Source organism: Mixophyes fleayi, chromosome 4 (genome assembly GCF_038048845.1).
Source record: "Mixophyes fleayi isolate aMixFle1 chromosome 4, aMixFle1.hap1, whole genome shotgun sequence".
NCBI lineage: Eukaryota > Metazoa > Chordata > Amphibia > Anura > Limnodynastidae > Mixophyes > Mixophyes fleayi.
In genome coordinates this window covers 50,848,237-50,868,434 of record NC_134405.1, presented here as the reverse complement: position 1 = coordinate 50,868,434, position 20,198 = coordinate 50,848,237, and the positions used below count along the sequence as shown (strand labels likewise).

The following is a 20,198-nucleotide window of genomic DNA, read 5'->3' as shown; positions in this document are numbered from 1 at the left end:
CTCTTCTGGTTCTCCCCTGCCCCCTTTCTCTCTCCCCGTTGCTTCACTGGCTCCCTTATGTACTTGATTCTGTTTACCCTCCCTCAGGATGTAAGCTCGTATGAGCAGGGCCCATCTTCCCTCCTGTCTCCACACCTGTTCTTCTACTCCGTCTCTACTGTATCTGCCTGCCTGGAGTTTCTGGAGTACTGGTACTTTGTGTTTATTGTTCTGTACTGTCTTACCCTGTATAGTCTACTGTTTGTACCATGTACGGCGCTGCGTAAACCTTGTGGCGCCTTACAAATAAACGATAATAATAATAATAATTCCTAAGCAGCTCCATATATTGAAGGATATGTTAGGCATATGCAAAGAGGATCCAGTATAATAAAGAAACTTGTATATGATTGGTAAGGTCACTAAAACCCTTGAACTTTGGGAGTGTCTTGACAGATCTCTACTATATAGTGAACATTTGAGTGTTGATATACAGGATTTTTAAACTAGAGGAATAGTATTGATTGTTATTGCTATATTGATTGCAATTATTTGGGACATTTAAATAAATTTGTTTTTATCTATTAATAAGCCAATCCTTTCTTACATTTGTCCAGCAATATTTTACCTTTAGAGAATGCCACGTTGTGTGTATCATTTATTGTTGATCTCGTATTTTCCTCTGGTGTGTGTGTGTGTGTGTGTGTGTGTTCAATGCCATTAGGATTGGCATAGATCCATTAAGAGAACAACTACTTGAATTGGACACATTGAGTCTGAATCATGAATGGACACAACTTACGTTTTAAAAAAGATCACGGAAGTTGTGCGTAGTTCCGACTGTATGGAGATCCAAGCGTATCTCATGATACATTTCGATTTGAATCTGGGTGTAAGTACTCTCTACATAAACATTACTAGCCGTATGTAGATTTATGCAACAGACTGCAGTATACGTTCGTACATGTGTATGTACAATAAAAGTCACATCAGAAAGCATAAAAAAACTATTATAACTTGTAAAATAAATGAACAACAGTATAATCATTAATAATAATAAAACTATGGAATTTAAAATCCATGTGCAAAAATTCCAGCTAGTGTTTGTAATCTATATGTAATTACCACCACAGCCTGAAAGTAAATCATACTAATCTTTTGATGCTGGAGAGGTAATATTGGCTATCACTGCTAATCCAATAAACCCAGCCAAAAAAAGTACATGAGGTGAAAAGGAATATTTAATTTTCTACTTTTAAATAAAAAGTGGAACATTCAAGGTCGAGAGAGCCTTATTAAAGTGCTAAATGTTGGTACATCTGACACTAAAATAGTATCACATTTAAATAAAGTCAGTCACTGTGACTGCAGGGTCACATAAAATACAGAACATTGAGCTAAAAACTTTTTCTTTTGAAATGAGGTTTCACTTGGATTTGATTTGTGTTTTTAAATTATTATTATTATTAATAATTTTTATTTATAAGGCGCCACAAGGTGTCCGTAGCGCCGTACAGGGACAAACGAATTACAATACAATGGGAGACAGAATAGTACAGTAAACAGTAAGCACAGTAACTCAGTAAGCTCAATGCACAGCTAGAGAGGGCGGGGAAGGGGGAGGGAGGATCCGCAAACGGCGGGGCCCAATAAGGAGGGCGCGGAAGACAGGAAGACCCCCAGAGGGGGGAGGAGGGAGCGAGAGGGGACGGGGGTGGAGGACCCTCGAGGAGGAGGGCTAAGTAGCTGAAGAGCAGAGTTAGAAGTGGTGGAAACAGGAGGAGAGATGGCCCTGCTCAGGGGAGCGTACAATCTAAGGGGAAGTGTGGACAGACAGGGAGACGCAGGGGAGAGAGGGAGAGTAGTGAGACAGAGGCAGAAGATAAGGTAGGAAGTTAAGCGGGAGACTGAAAGGCTTTAAGAAAAAGGTGGGTTTTTAGGGCCCGTTTGAAACTGACAGATTAGGGCAAGTTCTGATGAAGGGAGGGAGTGAGCTTGTTCCAGTGGAGGGGGGCAGCGCGGATTAAATGCAAATTAACGCCAGTAGGTGCCTGGGCTTAAGGGATATGTGCGTACATATAAAAAGGCATATTTTCTATGATTTGTGTATGATATCTATGTATTGCCCAGTTGGCTAGATAAGGGTGTTCAATGACCTAAAAAAACAACCCAAAAACAGTGCTTTGTTTTTATTACAATATTTACTTTTAATGATTCTTTAAAATGTTTTCATCCTTTTTTTAATGTGGGTTTTTTCCAGGTAAACTGGATGTGAAACGGAATTGAAAATGCACATTATGGGCCTGAGTCATTAAGGCAAAAAAGGAGTAAATGTTCTCTAGGACAAACCATGTTACAATGCAAGGGGTGCAAATTAGTTTATTATTTTGCACATAAGTTAAATACTGGCTGTTTTTTCATCTAGCAAACAAATACTTAATAGCTATATTACTACACTGAAATATAAAGTTGATCTAGGACATGCCCTATCCCGACTATAAATCTGTCCCCACATTTTAAATTTACCTCCCCCTCCAATGCAACATGGTTTTGCCCAGGTGCAAATGTTACTCCTTTTTTATGCTTTGCTCTCCTTAATGACTCGGGCCCTATGTGTTTTAGATCAGTTCCCAAAGACTCAATGGGGTCAAAAGAACTGGACAAAACCGCCATAAACAGTTCTTGTGCACTGTTACTGCTTTAATCATAGGGTAATATTATCTGTGTTTTGTGTGTGCAAGAACCTTAAGTGTGTAAAGTAAAACTGACATAAACCCAGTAAGTAACTAGATAGATATTATTATTATTACTACTGTTCTTGATTTGTAATGCTCCATTGTGCCAGGCAGTGGGGAAAACAGGGACATACAAGGTATATAAAATAACTGCAAAAATGAAAACAAAAGTTAAGGAGGGCACTGCTCATGAGAGTTTGCAATCTAATGGGAATAGGGCACAGCTGAGACAAGAGGAGCGAGTGTGGCCTTAGAAAGTTGTGGGGGTGTACCAATGTGGGTAGTATAGGTGCAGTAGGGTAAACTCTAATAAATACATGGTTTTTCAGAGGGTGTCCAAAGATTTGAAGGCTGTGGTAGAGTCTGGGCAGACGTGGTAGGGAATTCCATAAGTGGGGAGCAGTACTGGAGAAATTTTGTAGGCGGAAGTGAGAGGTGTTTCCCAGAGATGAGGTGCAGGTCAATAACAGATCTAACAGGATGTGAGGAAGAGTATTTTGAGACAAGAATTAAGCTGTATGAAGGGGTGGTGTTGAGGGATTTGTTAGGAGCTGGATGTGGAGGACATGTGGAACCAGTGTAGTGACCTACAGAGTGGTGCGGCGGATGTGGAGTTGCAAAAGAGGAAGATCAATCTGGGCATGGCATTTACAACAAATTGAAGCATGGATAGATGGGTGATGAGAATGCCAGATAGGAGGAGGTTGTAGTAGTCAAGGCAGGAGATGATGAGACTGGATAAGAGTTTTGGTTGCAACGTTGGCATATTCAAGCAATATTTTAAAGGTGGAAGAAGGAATGGAAGAGAGACTAAATGTGAGGAATAAAACAGGGAAGGAATCAAATGTGATGCCGACTCAGTGGGTCCGGGAGACTGAGGAAATTGACAGTGGGGCAAATTTAAGTTGATGTGTCTGTGGGAGTAGGGAAAATGGTCAGTTCTGTTTTGGACATGTTGAGCTTTAGGTAGTATTGAGTAGAGATGAGCGGGCTCAGATTCCGCTAATCCGAGCCCACCTGAACAGTGCGGATCCGAACGGGATCCAAGCACTGTTCGGATATTTCCGGCGGGCAAAAAATTGAAAACGAGGCTCTGTCGTCCAAGTCTCTCGTCGAATCTCGCGAGGGGTGGGAGGGAGGGCCCAGAACAATTCCATCTTGTACCTCTTTTTTTGGCATTATGTGCTCAAGCTACCTCGGTGCAACCTTTTGGCCTAAAAACAATATTGTGAGGTGTTCAGAATAGACTGGAAATTAGTGGAAATGATTGTTATTGAATGTTATTGAGGTTAATAATAGAGTAGGAGTGAAAAAAAACCCACAAAACTGGTTTTTAGCACTTTTTATGTTTTTTTCAAAATAAATCCGAATCCAAAACCTTAAATCTGAACCAAAACCTTTCGTCAGATGTTTTGCAAAACCATTCCGAACCCAAAACCTCAAGCAAATCCGAATCCAAAACACGAGACACCAAAAGTGGCCGGTGCACATCCCTAGTATTGAGACATCCATGTGGCTAAAGCAGAGAGATAGTTGAGTATTATCCAAGCTCTATGGGGTAAGCCATACAACTTGTTAACACCTCTATATGAAAAAAAAAAAAATCACATTGCTGTTATTTTGTATAGGGTTACCTCTGCAGACCCTAGCCTCAATATCTTTCACACACATGTTTACTAGTTGGGTGTGCGTGTATGGAGGGGAGGTGTATTCCAAAAACTGAGTGTCACATGGAGTCACAATGGGGCTTTTGCTTATCTTCCCAAACTTGTGCTTTTCAACTTCCCTATGTTAATGTCTTGTGGCATGATTATTCATTCATTATGCATGCATAGTGCGTTAACTAGTGCTATGTTTTACTGGCCATGTCTAAATTGACACAATGCAAAGTTCGCTTAAATTATTTTTTGTTTCTGTGGTGTCGGAGAGCATTTACTAGGCTTTGACACATTAAATGCATTTGGATCATTATAGTTTCTAACACCCCTGCACGAGCCCTTAGCTTTATTTCAATGAACAGATATCATTAACTACCACAAGGTGTCAGCTGTTACTTGAATTTTATCTGGCGGTTATTTCCCTATTTATACCTTTAAAATCTATTTACTAATAATGCAGGCTTTAAAGGCTAATTCCACCTTGATAAAACACAATACCCTGCTCTCTTCCCCTAAAAATTGGGTAACGTCCTTACTCTGGTGAAATTAGGCTCCCACAAATGAAGGCATGATGCTCAGAATAGAGTGCTGCATTGACTCCTTCTCTTTCCACATCATTACGCTGCTTAATTAAGTTTCACAGTTCTAGAACCAGTAGCTAGCGCACTGGTATTTTAACAGTGTCATCATGTCGGCAGTCTCAAGTGGCGTCATGATGTGGCAGGAGGTCATGGGGGAGTCAACCCACCTCTCCAATGCCCCCATCTCTGCAGATTGAGCCCTCTGCTTTCACCCAGAAGCACTGCGTAAGAGAGGTGGGCCATTACAGCTTAAAAATATTTATCAAATGGTGGAATTAGTCGTTATATATCATACCCAAAACTAAAACTAAAATCTGATTATTTTTTTTAATTCAGAATTTTGCTTTGTCAACAATCAATTATGTTTTCAGCAGCAGAGGCTTCTTAAACATGTACACAATTGAAAACACCTTTTATTGTTATTAAACAAATTCTAGGATAGAACTGAAAATTACAGATATTTCTGTAACAGTATGGAGTGATCTCTGGCGATAAAGTAGTGCAGTTTATATAGTTACAAAATAGAAAACCACACGTTTAGATACAAGGAGGGTCAAGAGACCTATGTTATTTCCTGATAACTAAGTTCTAAACTAAAGTAAAATTATAAACTGAAACACAAAAGATTCTAGAACAGAACAAAAGTACAAGTGTCCTTATTAATAGTAACAATTACACATGGAAACTTTTCTAAACTGTCACAGATTTTGAAATATTTTACATTTTTATTATATATATATATATATATATATATATATATATATATATATATATATATATATATATATATATATATATTATTGACCTTTATAAGACACACAAATATTTTATAGCACTGTACATTGACAAAATCATGATACAAATAAATAGCATATAATAACATGAACCAGAAGGTAACGATGGCCCTGTCCAAGTGAGCTTACAGTCTAAGAGGTGTGGGAAACAACTGATGCATTAGATAGAGGAATAACAATTGTAACTGGTGGAGAAAGCGTGTGTGTGACTACTGTAACCAGTGGATGGAGGAGACATGAAAGATGAACCAGTCACTGTAGAAATGTCAAACCAGTCAGCTGACAACCATGACTGCCCTTCACCGTTTTTTCAACTGAAATACCTTCCTGTTTAGTTCTGGAAAAGGATTTTGGCCTTGTGCTGCATGAGAACTACTGTATGTCATTGCTCCCCTTCCCTTACAGAATCCTTTTTAAACTTCTTACCCTCACCTACAAGGCTCTCTCCCACTCTACTGCCCCTTATATCTCCAATCTCCTTTCCATCAACACTCCCGCCTGGTCCCTGCGATCGGCCAATGACTGTCGCCTGTCCTCCACTCTGATGACCTCATCCCACTCCAGAATTCAAGACTTCTCCCGAGCTGCCCCCTGCACTGGAATGACCTCCCACGCTCCATCCGTTTGTCCCCTAACTTGTGCTCCTTCAAACGGGCACTCAAAACTCATCTCTTCTTCAAAGTCTACCAGCCTTCCACTTAACCCTCTCTCCATGCTCGCTCTCTTGACCTCGCTCCTCCTCAGAAGAGGGGGGCGCTTGCTCCCCTCCCCTGACTTCCTTTGTGCCAGCCGTCTGTTTGCCCTCCATTTAGGATGTATGCTCGTATGAGCAGGGCCCTCCTGTCTCTCTACCTTCTCTTCTGCTCCAAATTCAATATATTTTCCTTGTCTGGAGCCTCTGCAGTCTTGGTACTACTCGTTTATTGTTCTGTACTGTTATTCCCTGTACTGTCCATTGTTTGTACTGTGTACGGCGCTACGGAAACCTTGTGGCACCTTATAAATAAATGATAATACTTTAGTTGTCCGCCAGTTCGGATTAGTTGTCAACCTGGTATTTATGTATTTTACATCTTATATTTTTATGAATTAACTGCATTCTTTTAAATGCCATATACATGCATTTTAATAATAAATGCAGCTGGCAGATTAGTGTAAGGGTGTTCAGCAATACCCAGTGACGGTGACTTTCACAACTTTTCACAATAGAAAGTTACCGACCCTGGATTTGTAAATGGAAGACTTGAGATAGTGGAAGTACCAGATTTCCTCTTAAGACATACTCTATTGATTGTGTCCTATATAAACAGGTATATAACAGGAACATGATTATAAGCCTTTTAAATTATGGTGTTCCCAATGTGCTTATGTCTTTACAGATTGTGTCCACTCATTGACAAACAGTTTGTAATAGCTTTTATGTATTTATTTTAAGGATACTTCACAATTAATGTTTGTTACAGAATAAATTTGACTTGTAAATAACAAGCCAGGCATTGGAGAACACATTTGTCACTGCTTTCTGAAGCATTCCCTCACTCACCCATTGGGTAAGTAAATTATCATATACTGCTGCCCATGTAATAATATAGAATTGCGCCATGTGAATGCTGGCACTTATAGTTCCACAAGTGTGCAGTATAAATGGTGCACCCGTCATGAAATAAAAGCGGCCAGGACCATCTCTCCTAAAGACAGCCCACATCATGTTTCCCCCTTCTGTATATATATCCCCCTTCTATATGATGTTAGGTATATTGTGATATTGTGTATGGACATTGTAAAATGTTTGTAAAAGAGCTGTAGCCAACCTGGGGAGTCCAATTTCACGAAGACTGGACCAAGTGCAGCCTTCTCCACAGATGTGCTAAACATTGTCTTTTGCAGCCACAGGTACCAGTGTTATGAATTTGGAGGGCTGGCCAGACTGCACCAGAAGTGCTAGTCAGCCCAGAGTGTGGAATCCTGCAGAAAGCATGTGACGAAATAATCCCAGGAGGATGCCATCACTAGCTACATCCACAGTGATGTAGTTTGTTGAGATCCATTGTAGGAAACAGTTATACATTTCTTCATGGAGACGTTGCTTGTCTGAGAGTCCAAGAGTGAGATAGGGAGTGCCTAGGTCCCAATCTGGCACCTGGGAGATATGAGCCGCCAATTGGTGAGCATCCACCCCCTGGGACCAGAGATTGGGTGGACGTAGAATCAGTAGTGATGGGTGGCTCCCCAATATTTTCTCTTCTTTGGTTGACCCATCCCAGAAACCCATATCTTCATGCATGCATACTGTTATCTGCCTTGCCTTGGCCATTTGATTCCACTGTAACAGAATGGCAAACTTATTTCCTTCTCACTACCCTAGTATTTCCCAACCCAGCTCTCCCATCCGGCCTTTTGCGTCACATGTCCTCTGTGTGGTCTAGGGCGGGAGTGCTACTTCTAAACAATATTGTTAGGACAGGCATTTTCCCCAATTCTCTGACCTGAGGGGGTAGTTCTAGCAGTATCTGCAGGTTAGACACTGCTTACACTCTATTAAGGCCCGCCTACTGCGCAGACTGGCCTCCGTAGTTGAAAACCTCTGCCTCTCTGGCCACTTCGCCATGGTCCCTCCTCTTCACACTATATAATGCTTTCCTCCCTACCTCGAATGGTGAAAAGAACCCTTGCAAATTGAAGTGGGAGGATGATTTTGGTGAATCCCCTGATCCGCAGGAGTGGACTAACATATAGGAGAGAGTTGCAAAGTCTTCTATTACCATCAGCATCAAAGAGAATGCCTATAAATTGCTCTATAAGTGGTATTATGTTCCACCTAAGCTTCATGGCATTCCGCCCTCAGACGTCTGCAGGAGAAATTGTGGGCAATCAGGGTTTTTATTGCATGTTGGGTGAAGCTGCCCTAAAATTCCGCTATTCTTTAAGAAAGTTATTTCACTAGCCACCACTATAAGTTTGAAGACCCTAAACATATTTTGCTTCCCTTACCTATCCCAGATTTCCCTGAGCACGCCTATAGGTTGCTCAGGCACCTAGTGAGTGCAGAAACATGCCAGATAGCAGCCTCGTGGAAGACTCCTCCTACTGTCGTCTCGGTCTGTAGACATGTAAGGTACATGTATCAAATGGAGCATATAACAAGCATCCTGAGAAGCTCCTCTGCCCTCCCTCTCCCTATATGATTGGTAAAACTTGTACTGCCAGCTTTTGTTTGTATTTGTGTTTTGTATTTCAGTTACGGACTGATGTCTGTCTGGTCGCATGTTTGTTTCTTTTACCATTATATTATTTTTTAGAGGTGACCTTATCCCCAATAACACTATCCACACTAATGCACCCCTACAACTGTCCCAATCTTCATTCTGAGCCACTCCTCTTGTTTTAGCTGTGCCCTCTTCCACTTAGAATGTAAGCTCTCTAATGAGCAGGGTCCTCCATACCCTTTGTTTTCATCTCTGTGTTTATTTTGTCTACCTTGTGTGTCCGTTTTATGTATGTACTGTTTTCCCTATTGTATGGTGCTGCAGAGAACTGTGGCGCCTTACAAATCGACGATAATAATATTACCAGACTGTAACTTTCACTTGTAATGTTTTCAATGCCTTAAGTAAATGGTATTAAAATAAGAATAAAACAAGATAATCATACTGTGCAATCTTTTACAAACACAGAGAAGGAATAATACATACCACACATACAAAGCTATCCCCGGAAGTGGGTGAAACAACATAGGTGCCTGGTCTTCAGAGACACAAATGGATGACAGGGCAGTCAGAGGCAAGTATTATTATTTTAATATGTAATGCCTGTGTCCAGTAAATTATATTTTGGTGAAGAAACTCATTAAGTGGTCTCTCATCTCTTCAAACGATTCTACATACAAACTAGACCACTACTAATTTTTCGTTAGCCCTGACCCTGATACTTGTTCATATATATATATATATATATGTTTATGAATATCTTTCTATGTATCCCAAGCCATACAGTGTTCGTAATTTATAAATAAAATATAGCAATACTGCATAAACTCAACTTAATTACAGGACAGTCAATGTGGATGTGTAATTTGTGCTTGTCCAGATTACCATGGCTTGATCTGATAACAGTTTGCCCGAGGTAGTTCTTTTTCCCCCTGTTGAAGGTGTGTAATAATGACATTTTACTTTTCCTATAATTAACTAATGCACCTAGATAGGCAGGATAAGTGGTTATATCCTAGGCTATAGCCTATAGTCTCTTCACTTGTATCTGCTAGACAAAACAATGCATGCATGGGGATTGCAATGAGTTGATTTCACATGGGCGTCCTGCTTTCATGTTGCAGTGATGTGGGAGCTCTAGCTACATGCACTCTGTGGGAAAATGTAACCTATAGAACCAGCACAGGCCAAGGGGCAGGAGGGGCGTGGCTTTCTCACCCTCTCACAGCAGAGGAGATAACAGGGAGGGGCGTGGAAGCAGGACCTCCTGAGCATGCGCTGAAGGACCGAAGTAAGATTGGGCGGGTCCAGATTGGCGTGAGACTATGCGTGTTACGTCACGGTGCGTAGCGGCGGCGCTGTGTGAGGAAGGAGCCGAGGGAGTGCGCTCTCGGTGCGACTCCATTAATCCCTGCCCGTTATCCCGGTTCTGTGGTTGTCCGTGTTATCGACCGGATATTTCGTACTGTCCATACGTATCTCCGCCTCCCGGGGAGGCCTCGAAGGTGAGCGCAGGGCCGAAAACCTGAGCTATCCACGGATGCGGGATACGCCGGGCCCGCATTGCGTAACCAAGGGAGTTTGGTGGGAGGGAGGAGTTACGTAATTTTTGTGGAGGCTCCTACGGTGTTTGCGTACATTCAGCTGGGTCATTCTTCGAGTGAAATCTGCGAAATTGGGGTCCAGGTAGAACTGTCGTAGTGCTGGGAAAGCCCCGCATGTACGCAGTTTACGTAGCTCTCGTGAATGTTAATGGTACGACCTCGGTTACGTGTTGGGAGAGGGCCCGGGTGCCCCGTACAGCCGTTGGGAGGCACGTTTAGGCACTGCAGGGATCTGTGGAGTAGAGGTAGGTTGTATGTTGGCGGGAGCTGCACTGTTTACGTGAGTATAAATTGGATTACCTGTTTACGCTGTTTGCGTGGTGGGGTGGGCGGGGCCTGTGAGGTGTTCACACGGAATGGGCGGAGATGCTTACGAGATTTACGTAAACTTGTGCAGGAAACAGCTGGGGACTGGCTGCGCTGGAAGCGTAACATACCCCGGAAATTCTTTGTTTACGCAGAATGCGTAAATATGAGCTATTGGTGAATACATAGCAAAGGATACTACCATTATCTTATTGCCTTTACTGTTGTACAGCTCATAACTGTAATATATGTATAATTTACTTGTAATGTTTATTTGTTCAAAGCCTTGACTATTATCTCTCTGTATGTATTGCCCAATAATGTTTTATTAAAGTTTGTTCCCAATTGTAAAGTGTTAAGGAATTTGCTGCGCTATATAAATGTTGATGATGACTATACCCTTTTTGTTGGTCTGCTATGTTTTGAAGTTACATTACTGATTGTTATGTATATTAAAACTGTTCATATTTAATTAAACATCATCTGGTTATTTGTAAACATTGGAGTGTAGTTCTGTGTTGTTTTTCAGCCGTGTGGTTGGAATTGCTGTGTGTGTGTGTGTGTGTGTGTATATATATATATATATATATATATATATATATATATGTGTGTGTGTATATATATTTTCGCTTTCAAATCACTGTTGGTATAGAGTTTCTGGCAGTTTTATATCACTTTTTAATTAACATTAATGTAAACTGTTATGTTTGTGGCACTGCAAATGTTAAAAGCCATTTATCTATTGTATATTTGCTTGTATCTGCTCTGTAGGTTTGTGTGTTAATGATAAGGAAATGTACATGTTCATAAAATACACAAGGGTTGTCAACAAAATAAACATTCCTGTACCACATAGTTTGTGTTTATATGTTTCCTGTTGGTCTAAAGCAATTTTTCCATTGTTTTGTTCGTTAACGTGGTGATTTTGGTGGAATGTGGAAAAGCGCTACGGAATTTGGTGGTGCTCTATAAATAAATATTGATGATATTAAGTGTACCTATAGCCTATACCTATGGAGGCAGCCATTTTATCGGCTAAACCAATGTTCATTAGAATGCAGCCTATCTACTTTCACTAGGAGCTTGTTACATCACTAAGGCTGAATAATGGTTCAGCCCACAAAATGGCTGCATCCATTACTGTTTGAGCAACATGTACACTACTTAGTGCCAACCATGTTGTACAGCGCTGTACAACGAATATGCAGTCATTCACGTCAGTTCTCTGAAGATTTGTCTTCTATTGGTTTAAACAAAATCTCATCAGACGCTCAATTAGCAGCATATAGGTCTATTGAGTAGTTATTAAAATCTCTGCAATAAATGACTTCTGTCATAACAGTGTTTTAGGTGCATCCTTTTCCTGTAACCTTTGTCCAGGTGATTAGTACAGATTTGTCTGATAACTGTGTGGACTTTTTCACCTTTAGCAACTGGTTTATCATTGTCTATCCACTTGGACTGAATATTTTGGCCTTAGTTCATATTGCTGTTCTCTTAAAAAGATTATTTTTTGTAAGGAAATAAAGCTAAGAGCAGTGCATTACCTATCAGTGATTAATTTAAATCGAAGCAAATGTAATGTTTACACAGGTAAAATGACCTAGTCATTGTCCAGAATTATTAAATAATTTAAAGGATTGTACAATTGCAATGAGTATTGTAGTTTTTCTTATGTTGGAAGATATATCAATATGAAATAGGACAGCACATGTATATACTCTTCAAATGTCTGTGTTGTATCCTGCCTTTTTCCTTAACTAACACATCTAATCTTTATTTCTCCACTGGGATATTTCCATCATTTATTAAAGTATGTGGTATTTACTCTTATTCAGAGGGGGAAATAAAACATTCTGACTCTAATTGTGTCTCTGCACTATCCCATCTCTCAGCTCCCATGCTCCTACAAGCTTCTTGTGAGGCTTGACTACAATACTCTAACACAGTGGGGCATATTCAATTACGATTCCGGTTCGCCGGAACGGGCCGCAAACTTAATCCACTGTACCGCAATAACGTGGATTTTCATTCGCAGCCCCATAGGATTGCGTACGAAAATCTGCTTTATTGCGGTACCGTAATACTGGCAATAGTGCGCGTTACCGCGGACCGGAATCCTAATTAAATATGCCCCAGTGTTTCTCAAATCCAGTCCTCAGGACCCTCTAGCAGTACATGTTTTCCATATCTCCTTGCTGGAGCACAGGTGTATTCATTACTGATTGACACAGTGTAGCAGGTGGTATAATTATTTCACTGGTCACCTGGCAATCTTGCACTGTCAGTGGGTCCTGAGGACTGTATTTGAGAAACACTGCTCGAACACAACCCATTGGACTGGCTTGTTCCCAACAGTCCATAGAGAATGCACTGACTAAGGTGGTCTGCAAAGTAACCACTGCTATATCAAAATGCCATTGCTTCCAATTCTTCTGTGTGGCCTGCGGTATGTCTTCCTGCAATTTCATCTTGGCTGTCCTCTCACCATTTCTAAACCTGAGCTATAAATCTTCCCATCAGTCAACAGAAGCTACTTCCCTGATATCTTTCCTTTGAAAACAGGATAGGGGTTATTCTCATATCACCCAGTCATGTATAGTTGTCATTCTTGAAGCAGAACTGGTTTTTGTTCTCCAAATCTTGTAACATTTATCTCAATTCACACATCACATCACAAATCACTGCAAAAACTTTCATGCAGTTATAATCTTTCTCTTTGATAATTGCAACTCCATTCTTACTTGTCTACCCCTATTCAGAATCTCACCACTTTCCATATTCAGTGGCTACACTAATTCTTCTCTCAAAATGCGATGTTGCTGTGCTCTGACAGTCTCTACATTGGTTACCTCTACTTTACTTATCAAATATGAAATAATTATTTTAACATAAAGCCTTCTCAAGTCTACTGCTCTGCCAAAGATATGAGCCTCTCCTCCTCACTCCTTACACGCTCCCATTCCCAGAGGCTGCTCTCGTTCTGTGGATTCCCTCCCTCGTATAACAGGATTTTCTCGTAGCCTCCAAACCTTCCAGTGTTCTTTGTAAACTCTTCAGTAGGCAAGTTTTTCATGTTCCAGAACCATCTACATAACCTTGTGTTCTCTATGAATAACACTCTTAAATCTTACATTTATTCTCTTTCTATAATTATTCGATTGATAACCAAAGCAGTCTTGCTGTGTGACTAGAGCATTTTACTAAGCACCTTTCCCATTGCATTCTGGTTGGACCAATATGCAGACTCTGGCATTTAACATCATATCAAATTCCTGTTTCCCTATGGATTGTATATCTTATCTTTGTCTGTTAATACCCAGTCTTGTTATATTAATGGGCAGCACAGTGGCTAAGTGGTTAGCATTTCTGCCTCACAGCGCTGGGGTCATGAGGTCAATTCCCGACCATGGCCTTATCTGTGTGGAGTTTGTATGTTCTCCCCGTGTTTGTGTGGGTTTCCTCCGGGTGCTCCGGTTTCCTCCCACACTCCAAAAACGTACAAGTAAGTTAATTGGCTGCTATCAAAAATTTACCCTAGTCTCTCTCCCTCTCTCTGTGTGTATGTATGTTAGGGAATTTAGACTGTAAGCCCCAATGGGGCAGGTACTGATGTGAGTGAGTTCTCTGTACAGCGCTGTGGAATCAGTGGTGCTATATAAATGATGATGATGATGATTAATGTATTTACTCCCAGCTGTAAAGCACTGTGGAGTGTATACACATTCCATAGCGCTTTATATGTATCGCCTGTATTGGTACTGGTTGTTCCAAATTGTAGAAGGGTAAGTGGGCCCTGCTTACAATCTATCAGATATAAATAAATATTCATAGTGATATCCCCTTTTGTATCAGATTTATGGAATATCTCCCCAGATCTTCTCTTTAGAGTCTGCATTTTCATCCATCCTACATGTCTTTTTGTGGTGTTTGTAGCGGTACTTTAGTAGCTTGTATCTAATAGACTTTGGGGAGTTCAGTTGGCCGTGAGTTGCCACCAGACATAGCCTTGATTCTTGGCCAATATGGTAACTAATCTCTGCTCATTTTCTCCTCGTGCCTCCATAGGATGCAAGGGAAAATGAGCATAGATTTTAGTGTAAACTCTGATGCGAGGTGTCTCCACCGACTGTTCTAGAGACACATCGCGGCACCTTTTGCATTCCCCCCTTTTGAGTGTCACTCTTTCCCCATTTTTAAATGTTGGAAGGTCTGTATACATTGTTAATGTACAGTATTTGTTGTGTTTCCTTCTTTCGTCCTAATAAGTGTCATTGTTTCAATCTGCTAGGCACTTCACTTATGCTCAGGGTAGTAAGCTTGCAAGCAGGGTTCTCTTACCTCTCTGTCTGTATGTATTACCCAGTATTGTCTTATCAATGTTTGTTCCCAATTGTAAAGCGCTACGGAATTTGCTGGCGCTATATAAATAAATGATGATGAAGATAGCCCCACACTCTTCTCACTGCCTGCTGTGTATCTCTGGATGCTTTGTTTTCTCCTCCTCCTTGCTGTGCTCTTATATAGTAGAAATACTATGGTTTCATGTCAGGATAGAATTATACAAATACTGTACATTAACAATGTATACAGACCTTCCAACAGAATCATTACATTTTTGTTTTGTATTAATCAAGCTATTTAAGATCTAACTGATGGAAAGGGATTGCAGTGCTGAAAAAATATTTAACATACCACCATTGTGGACAACAATTATTAATACAATATTGTCCCTCCCTCTGTCATAAATGCCTTGGGCTTGTTATTATTATTGACTTATTTAAGTTGGCTATTGGTGTAAGCAGAAGTTTCTATGACATAAATCCCGTATGATTCTTCAGAGCCAATATACTGAAAGCTTACAGCTTGATGATGTCAGTCTGTTTCATAGGAGCACAGTAAATGTACACCTATTTAGTTATGTGATGTGCTTTCAGCCTACACTTAGTGTGTGTGTGTGTGTATATGTGTGTATATGTGTGTTTTGGGGGGGGGGGGGGGGGCATTACTAGATCAGATCAATATCTGTTCTTTAGAAACTAGTGACTGACACATGACTCAGCCCCATGCCTCAATGTAGTCATTGGCTGCAGTCTCCTGAATCATTTTTGGTTACAAAATTACTATCTATACTCTGCAAGTGATGATGTGTAAATACAAATAACACCGACACAATGCTAGGTTAGCATATTTAAAATGAAAGCTAACATTTACTTACAAATCCCAATTCATGGCAGTAGACACCACAAAGCCAATTTAACGTGGTTTACATTTTTTTACTATGTTTCACTATGAAGTGGAAGTAAACCTAAATAGAGCATTTTGGTACGTTGCAGAGGAGCATGAACAGCATGGTCTTTTCCTGTACAGCTCACGCACGTGTTGAGAAACGATTGTAGTTAAAACCATAGACAGAATCTTGTATGTTGTCACTTTAGCAGTGCACATCTCCCTGTACTGTGTTCTCAATGAGCCTCCCCATAGGACTTCCTTGTAGTTTACTGAGTACACTTGTGAATGCTTCAGGCAACATTGAAAATGACCTGTAGAGAATGCTTGTCAGGAAAGGAAATAAAATTTGTTGACATTATTATACTGTTGTTAACATAACATGCTCAATGTTTATAATGAACTTCTGTAAATATGAGGCCTTGGTGTCACTAAGTTACACTCAGCACACTGCTATGTCTTAGGTCTGCCTCCTAAGTCTGTATACTATGTGTAACTTTACATCATAATTATAAAAAAAGGAAACATTTGTGCGCTCATTGCTTGCAGCACAGCACTGCGTCCATTCAGTAAGAATTGTGGCCATAGCATTGATGTAAGTCTGTGTAGTATACCCATTTTTCCCATTTATGTATGAATAGATCATAAAGCTTTAAAGGGGTTTTCCGCTTCCACTTCCTTCCCAATAATAGTAATTTGTTGGAGGTCCTTCCATTTCACTGAATTTAGCTGGGTCTGGACACTTCTGTGGCCAGCCTCTCTGTCAATCACCTGCTCTGCTCTCCCAATAACAGGTGCCTCTAATTACAGTCCCTTACAATGAGAGAGCCGAGCATTGCCCAAGTGAGCGATAGATTGTCTGTCATGGTAGGAACTATAGTTGACATATGACTGATATTGGCCTGTATCTGTGGTGGTCATCCACGCAAACTGGCTCTGATATGTTTTCCTCATTGGGCTCATATGCTGGATCTCATCCAGTTTTTGCATCCCTGTAGCTATACACAGCATACCTCGTATTCTTTGGATAGAACATTGGAATTAGCCTGTGTGTGGCTACATTAATGTTTCTGTAGACTGACAACTCAAACCCTATACTGTAAATGGCTGTGTACTATGCTGTAATATTCTCATAAAAAGGTCATCCTCAAGTTTATTTTTTACAGAGCCTTTGTTCCTATAAATAAGTTAATAAACCAGATACTTAAAATATTAACTGATACCTAACTGTAGTTCTATTTGATCATTGAATGGTTGTCTGCACTAGCTTTGTGTATTGTGTAATCCTTCATGCTTATGAATTTCTGCCACATTGAGCAGCATTATTTTAAAACTGCAGTTTCTATATAGATTTGTTTTCTAATTTGTAAGAAAGGCACCCACCAAGAGCGCTAGATCAGCACTATAAAGCAGAGGCTTTTAACCTGTGTATCACATCTCATTGATAGTCTTTGAAGAGTTAGGTTTATTAGTTGGCAATAATCATTATTTATTATATTTTAAAGAATTGCAGCCTGGAGGGTAGTTTGATATACCTGCACCCCTGTCTCTTGGCAATGTGAAGAATTCCAGAATGTTTAAGGATCGTTGATCCTTATTTAAAGACAATGAATGACTTCCAATATATAGCAATCTGACAGTGTCCCCATGAAGTATAGATCGCACCACCACAGCATTAATAAAATGCTTTATAAAATAAAAATATTGCTTTAAAAGCCTTGCTGTTATACACAATTGTATATCCCTAAAACTAATGAGCATTGGCAGAACACCAAGGGTAGTAGATTGTAGATTTACTAAAACCTCTTAGTGGAGGTTTTGCCCATAAGAACCTGTCTGATTCTAGCTATCATTTGATAAAATCTGATTGCTATGGGCAACACCTCCATTTTTTTTTTAAAGAAGTTTTAGTAAATCTACCCCCAACTGTCTCTCTTTGAGAGCCAATGTCAACACTACAGCTTATCTTTAATTAGGGACATTTTTCTTCACATAAGTCTACCTTTCTGATATTGCCAGGGAGTGTATTTGCTACTGTTCACACCCTGCCTCAGTGCTGCTTATTTTCTTCAAGCTCTGATGTGAGAGATTGTCATCGGGGTGTAAATGTATTTGGGTAGAGATCTCTGCAGTGCTACAGATTAGATGGCATGGAGTATGTCCGAAATATCCCCTCCCTTTATCCACCTGTTAGAGTTCTTCTCTTACATTATTTTACGAAAGAACCATATGAAAATTAGTCAACTGTTTGTCTTCGCTGGATGTGGTCAAACTGGGCACAGACTGTCATTTGGCGATCGTATTGAATGACTGATTTACGTGAGTATTGTATGCATTAGACTGTGTTCAGGGATCCCTTGACTACATTAGTGATCAGTCTGTTTTTATTTGGCATACATAACAAGTAGGTGCTTCTTGCACACATTATATATTATTTCTGGGTTCTGTCTCCCCTGACATCTATGGCTGATAGTGCTATACATTGCTGTGGTAGCACACCACTGTGTGGCCTATACAATATATAGCACATTACAATTTGCTCTAGGTGGCAGGGGTGCACATGATGGTATTAGGCCAGACCTTGGTTTTCAAAATGAGCTAGTAGACAAGTACTTTATTCTGGTCCAGAGGTTTTTTGTTTGTGTTTTTAATGACTAAATGATTGTTATTAGCAGATTTGTGTGTAAGAGATCTTAATATACCGAAGTCAATTTTATGATGTCTTTGAGGTGGTGGGGGGTGTTTAAGGCTGTATTTTCATTAAATAATTTTTTGTTTTGTTTTTTAAATTGTTGTTATATAGGTAAACTGTTTGACATTTATGGGTAGATTCAGTTGGCGGCAATGTGCCGTGGGACATCACCATGATGCCTGGCTGGACACATTGCTGCCCATTACGGTAAGATATCTATGCTCCTCTAACGAGGGAAAAATGAGCGTAGATTCCAGCCTGTGCACTGTTTCGGAGACACATCACGCTGCATTGAATCTCCCTCTTGCTGTGTGTTAAGCACTACAGAATTTTCTGACCAATATTTTATCTACAACGATTGTACTAGTGACCTGGGGGTGGGGGGGGGGGGGGATCCAGATCAGCCTGCAGGTTCATGCTTGCACACTATATGTGTATTAAAAGATTCTAATTATTTATTTAGTACATTCTATAGAATGACAGCTAGAATCTGATTGGTTGCTATAGGCAACATCTATACTTTTTCAAACTCGCAGTTTAGTAAATATACTCCTAGGACTCTGTAAACTCAGTGTAGATCCTGATCGTGAGTGCATGGACACTGCAGAATTGGAAGGTTATCGTACCATAGCTGAATGAGCTTTATAGTTCTGCTAAACAATCAAATGATGATCGGTGCTTTGGAACAACTGTCGTTCATCATCTAAGTATGCACACTGCGATATTGGGCTGCACGGTCGTTTATCGGGTTATTGGCCCCAATAACTGGCTGAAAACAATGTAGTGTGTACACATCCTTACAATGTTTGTCTTCTTATTGGCTTACATTTTCCATGCAATGGTCATCCAATCAAAAGCAATGTGTTGTCTGGTATGGTTTATTCTGCATATGTCATGCAAGCAGGGTAGTCCTATGAAATGTCTTGTTCTTTATTTTGTGGGTGTAAGTAAAGTTGTTCTAAAGCCTGTAGACTTCCCCTAACCTATGCATGCAGTGACTTTCATTGTGAAGCCTGTATATATGTTTAAAGTGCATGATTGTAGACTGAATGTTGTAAAATCAATTATTGAGCTTCTTATAGAACTAACAGACCACAGAAAAGTGTTGAAGGGTGAACTTCCTGTATTGGTGTTCTGGATTCTGCAAGTTTCTGTCTGTGGTACTGACTGTGTGTGGTTGGTTTTGAACCCTTCTGTTGATTACTCTTTCAGAATAGACCACGAATATTTCTCAGACTCGGATAACATAGTTTTTGTCAGAGATTAATTAAATAGCTTGTGTGCATTGCCATCCTGAAATTGAAATATGTTGTACTAATGGATTCATGGGTTCCCTACTAGATGTGATGCCTGGTAGTGTGCTAGTTGACGTGTTTTGACGAATTTATTTTGCATATTACAGATTATACATAAT

General features: G+C 40.2%; 2 protein-coding genes across 5 annotated transcripts in view; one reads left to right on the top strand and one right to left on the bottom strand.

The window, feature by feature from the left end:
- The window catches only part of EPHX3 (epoxide hydrolase 3), a 29,385-nt gene extending 19,743 nt beyond the window's left edge, over window positions 1-9,642 (bottom strand). The window contains exon 1 of the mRNA XM_075206975.1: window positions 9,440-9,642. Within this exon, the coding sequence (XP_075063076.1) occupies window positions 9,440-9,446 (7 nt within the window). The 5' untranslated portion in view covers window positions 9,447-9,642. The remainder of the gene's footprint in view (window positions 1-9,439) is intronic.
- A 636-nt stretch (window positions 9,643-10,278) lies between these two features.
- The window catches only part of BRD4 (bromodomain containing 4), a 38,281-nt gene continuing 28,361 nt past the window's right edge, over window positions 10,279-20,198 (top strand). For 2 of the 4 annotated variants that reach the window (XM_075206974.1, XM_075206973.1), the window contains exon 1: window positions 10,280-10,458. The gene's annotated coding sequence lies outside the window, so the exon portion shown is untranslated. Of the gene's footprint in view, window positions 10,459-10,503; window positions 10,803-20,198 lie in introns of those variants that run through there. The other 2 variants (XM_075206970.1, XM_075206972.1) reach the window with 2 other exon arrangements.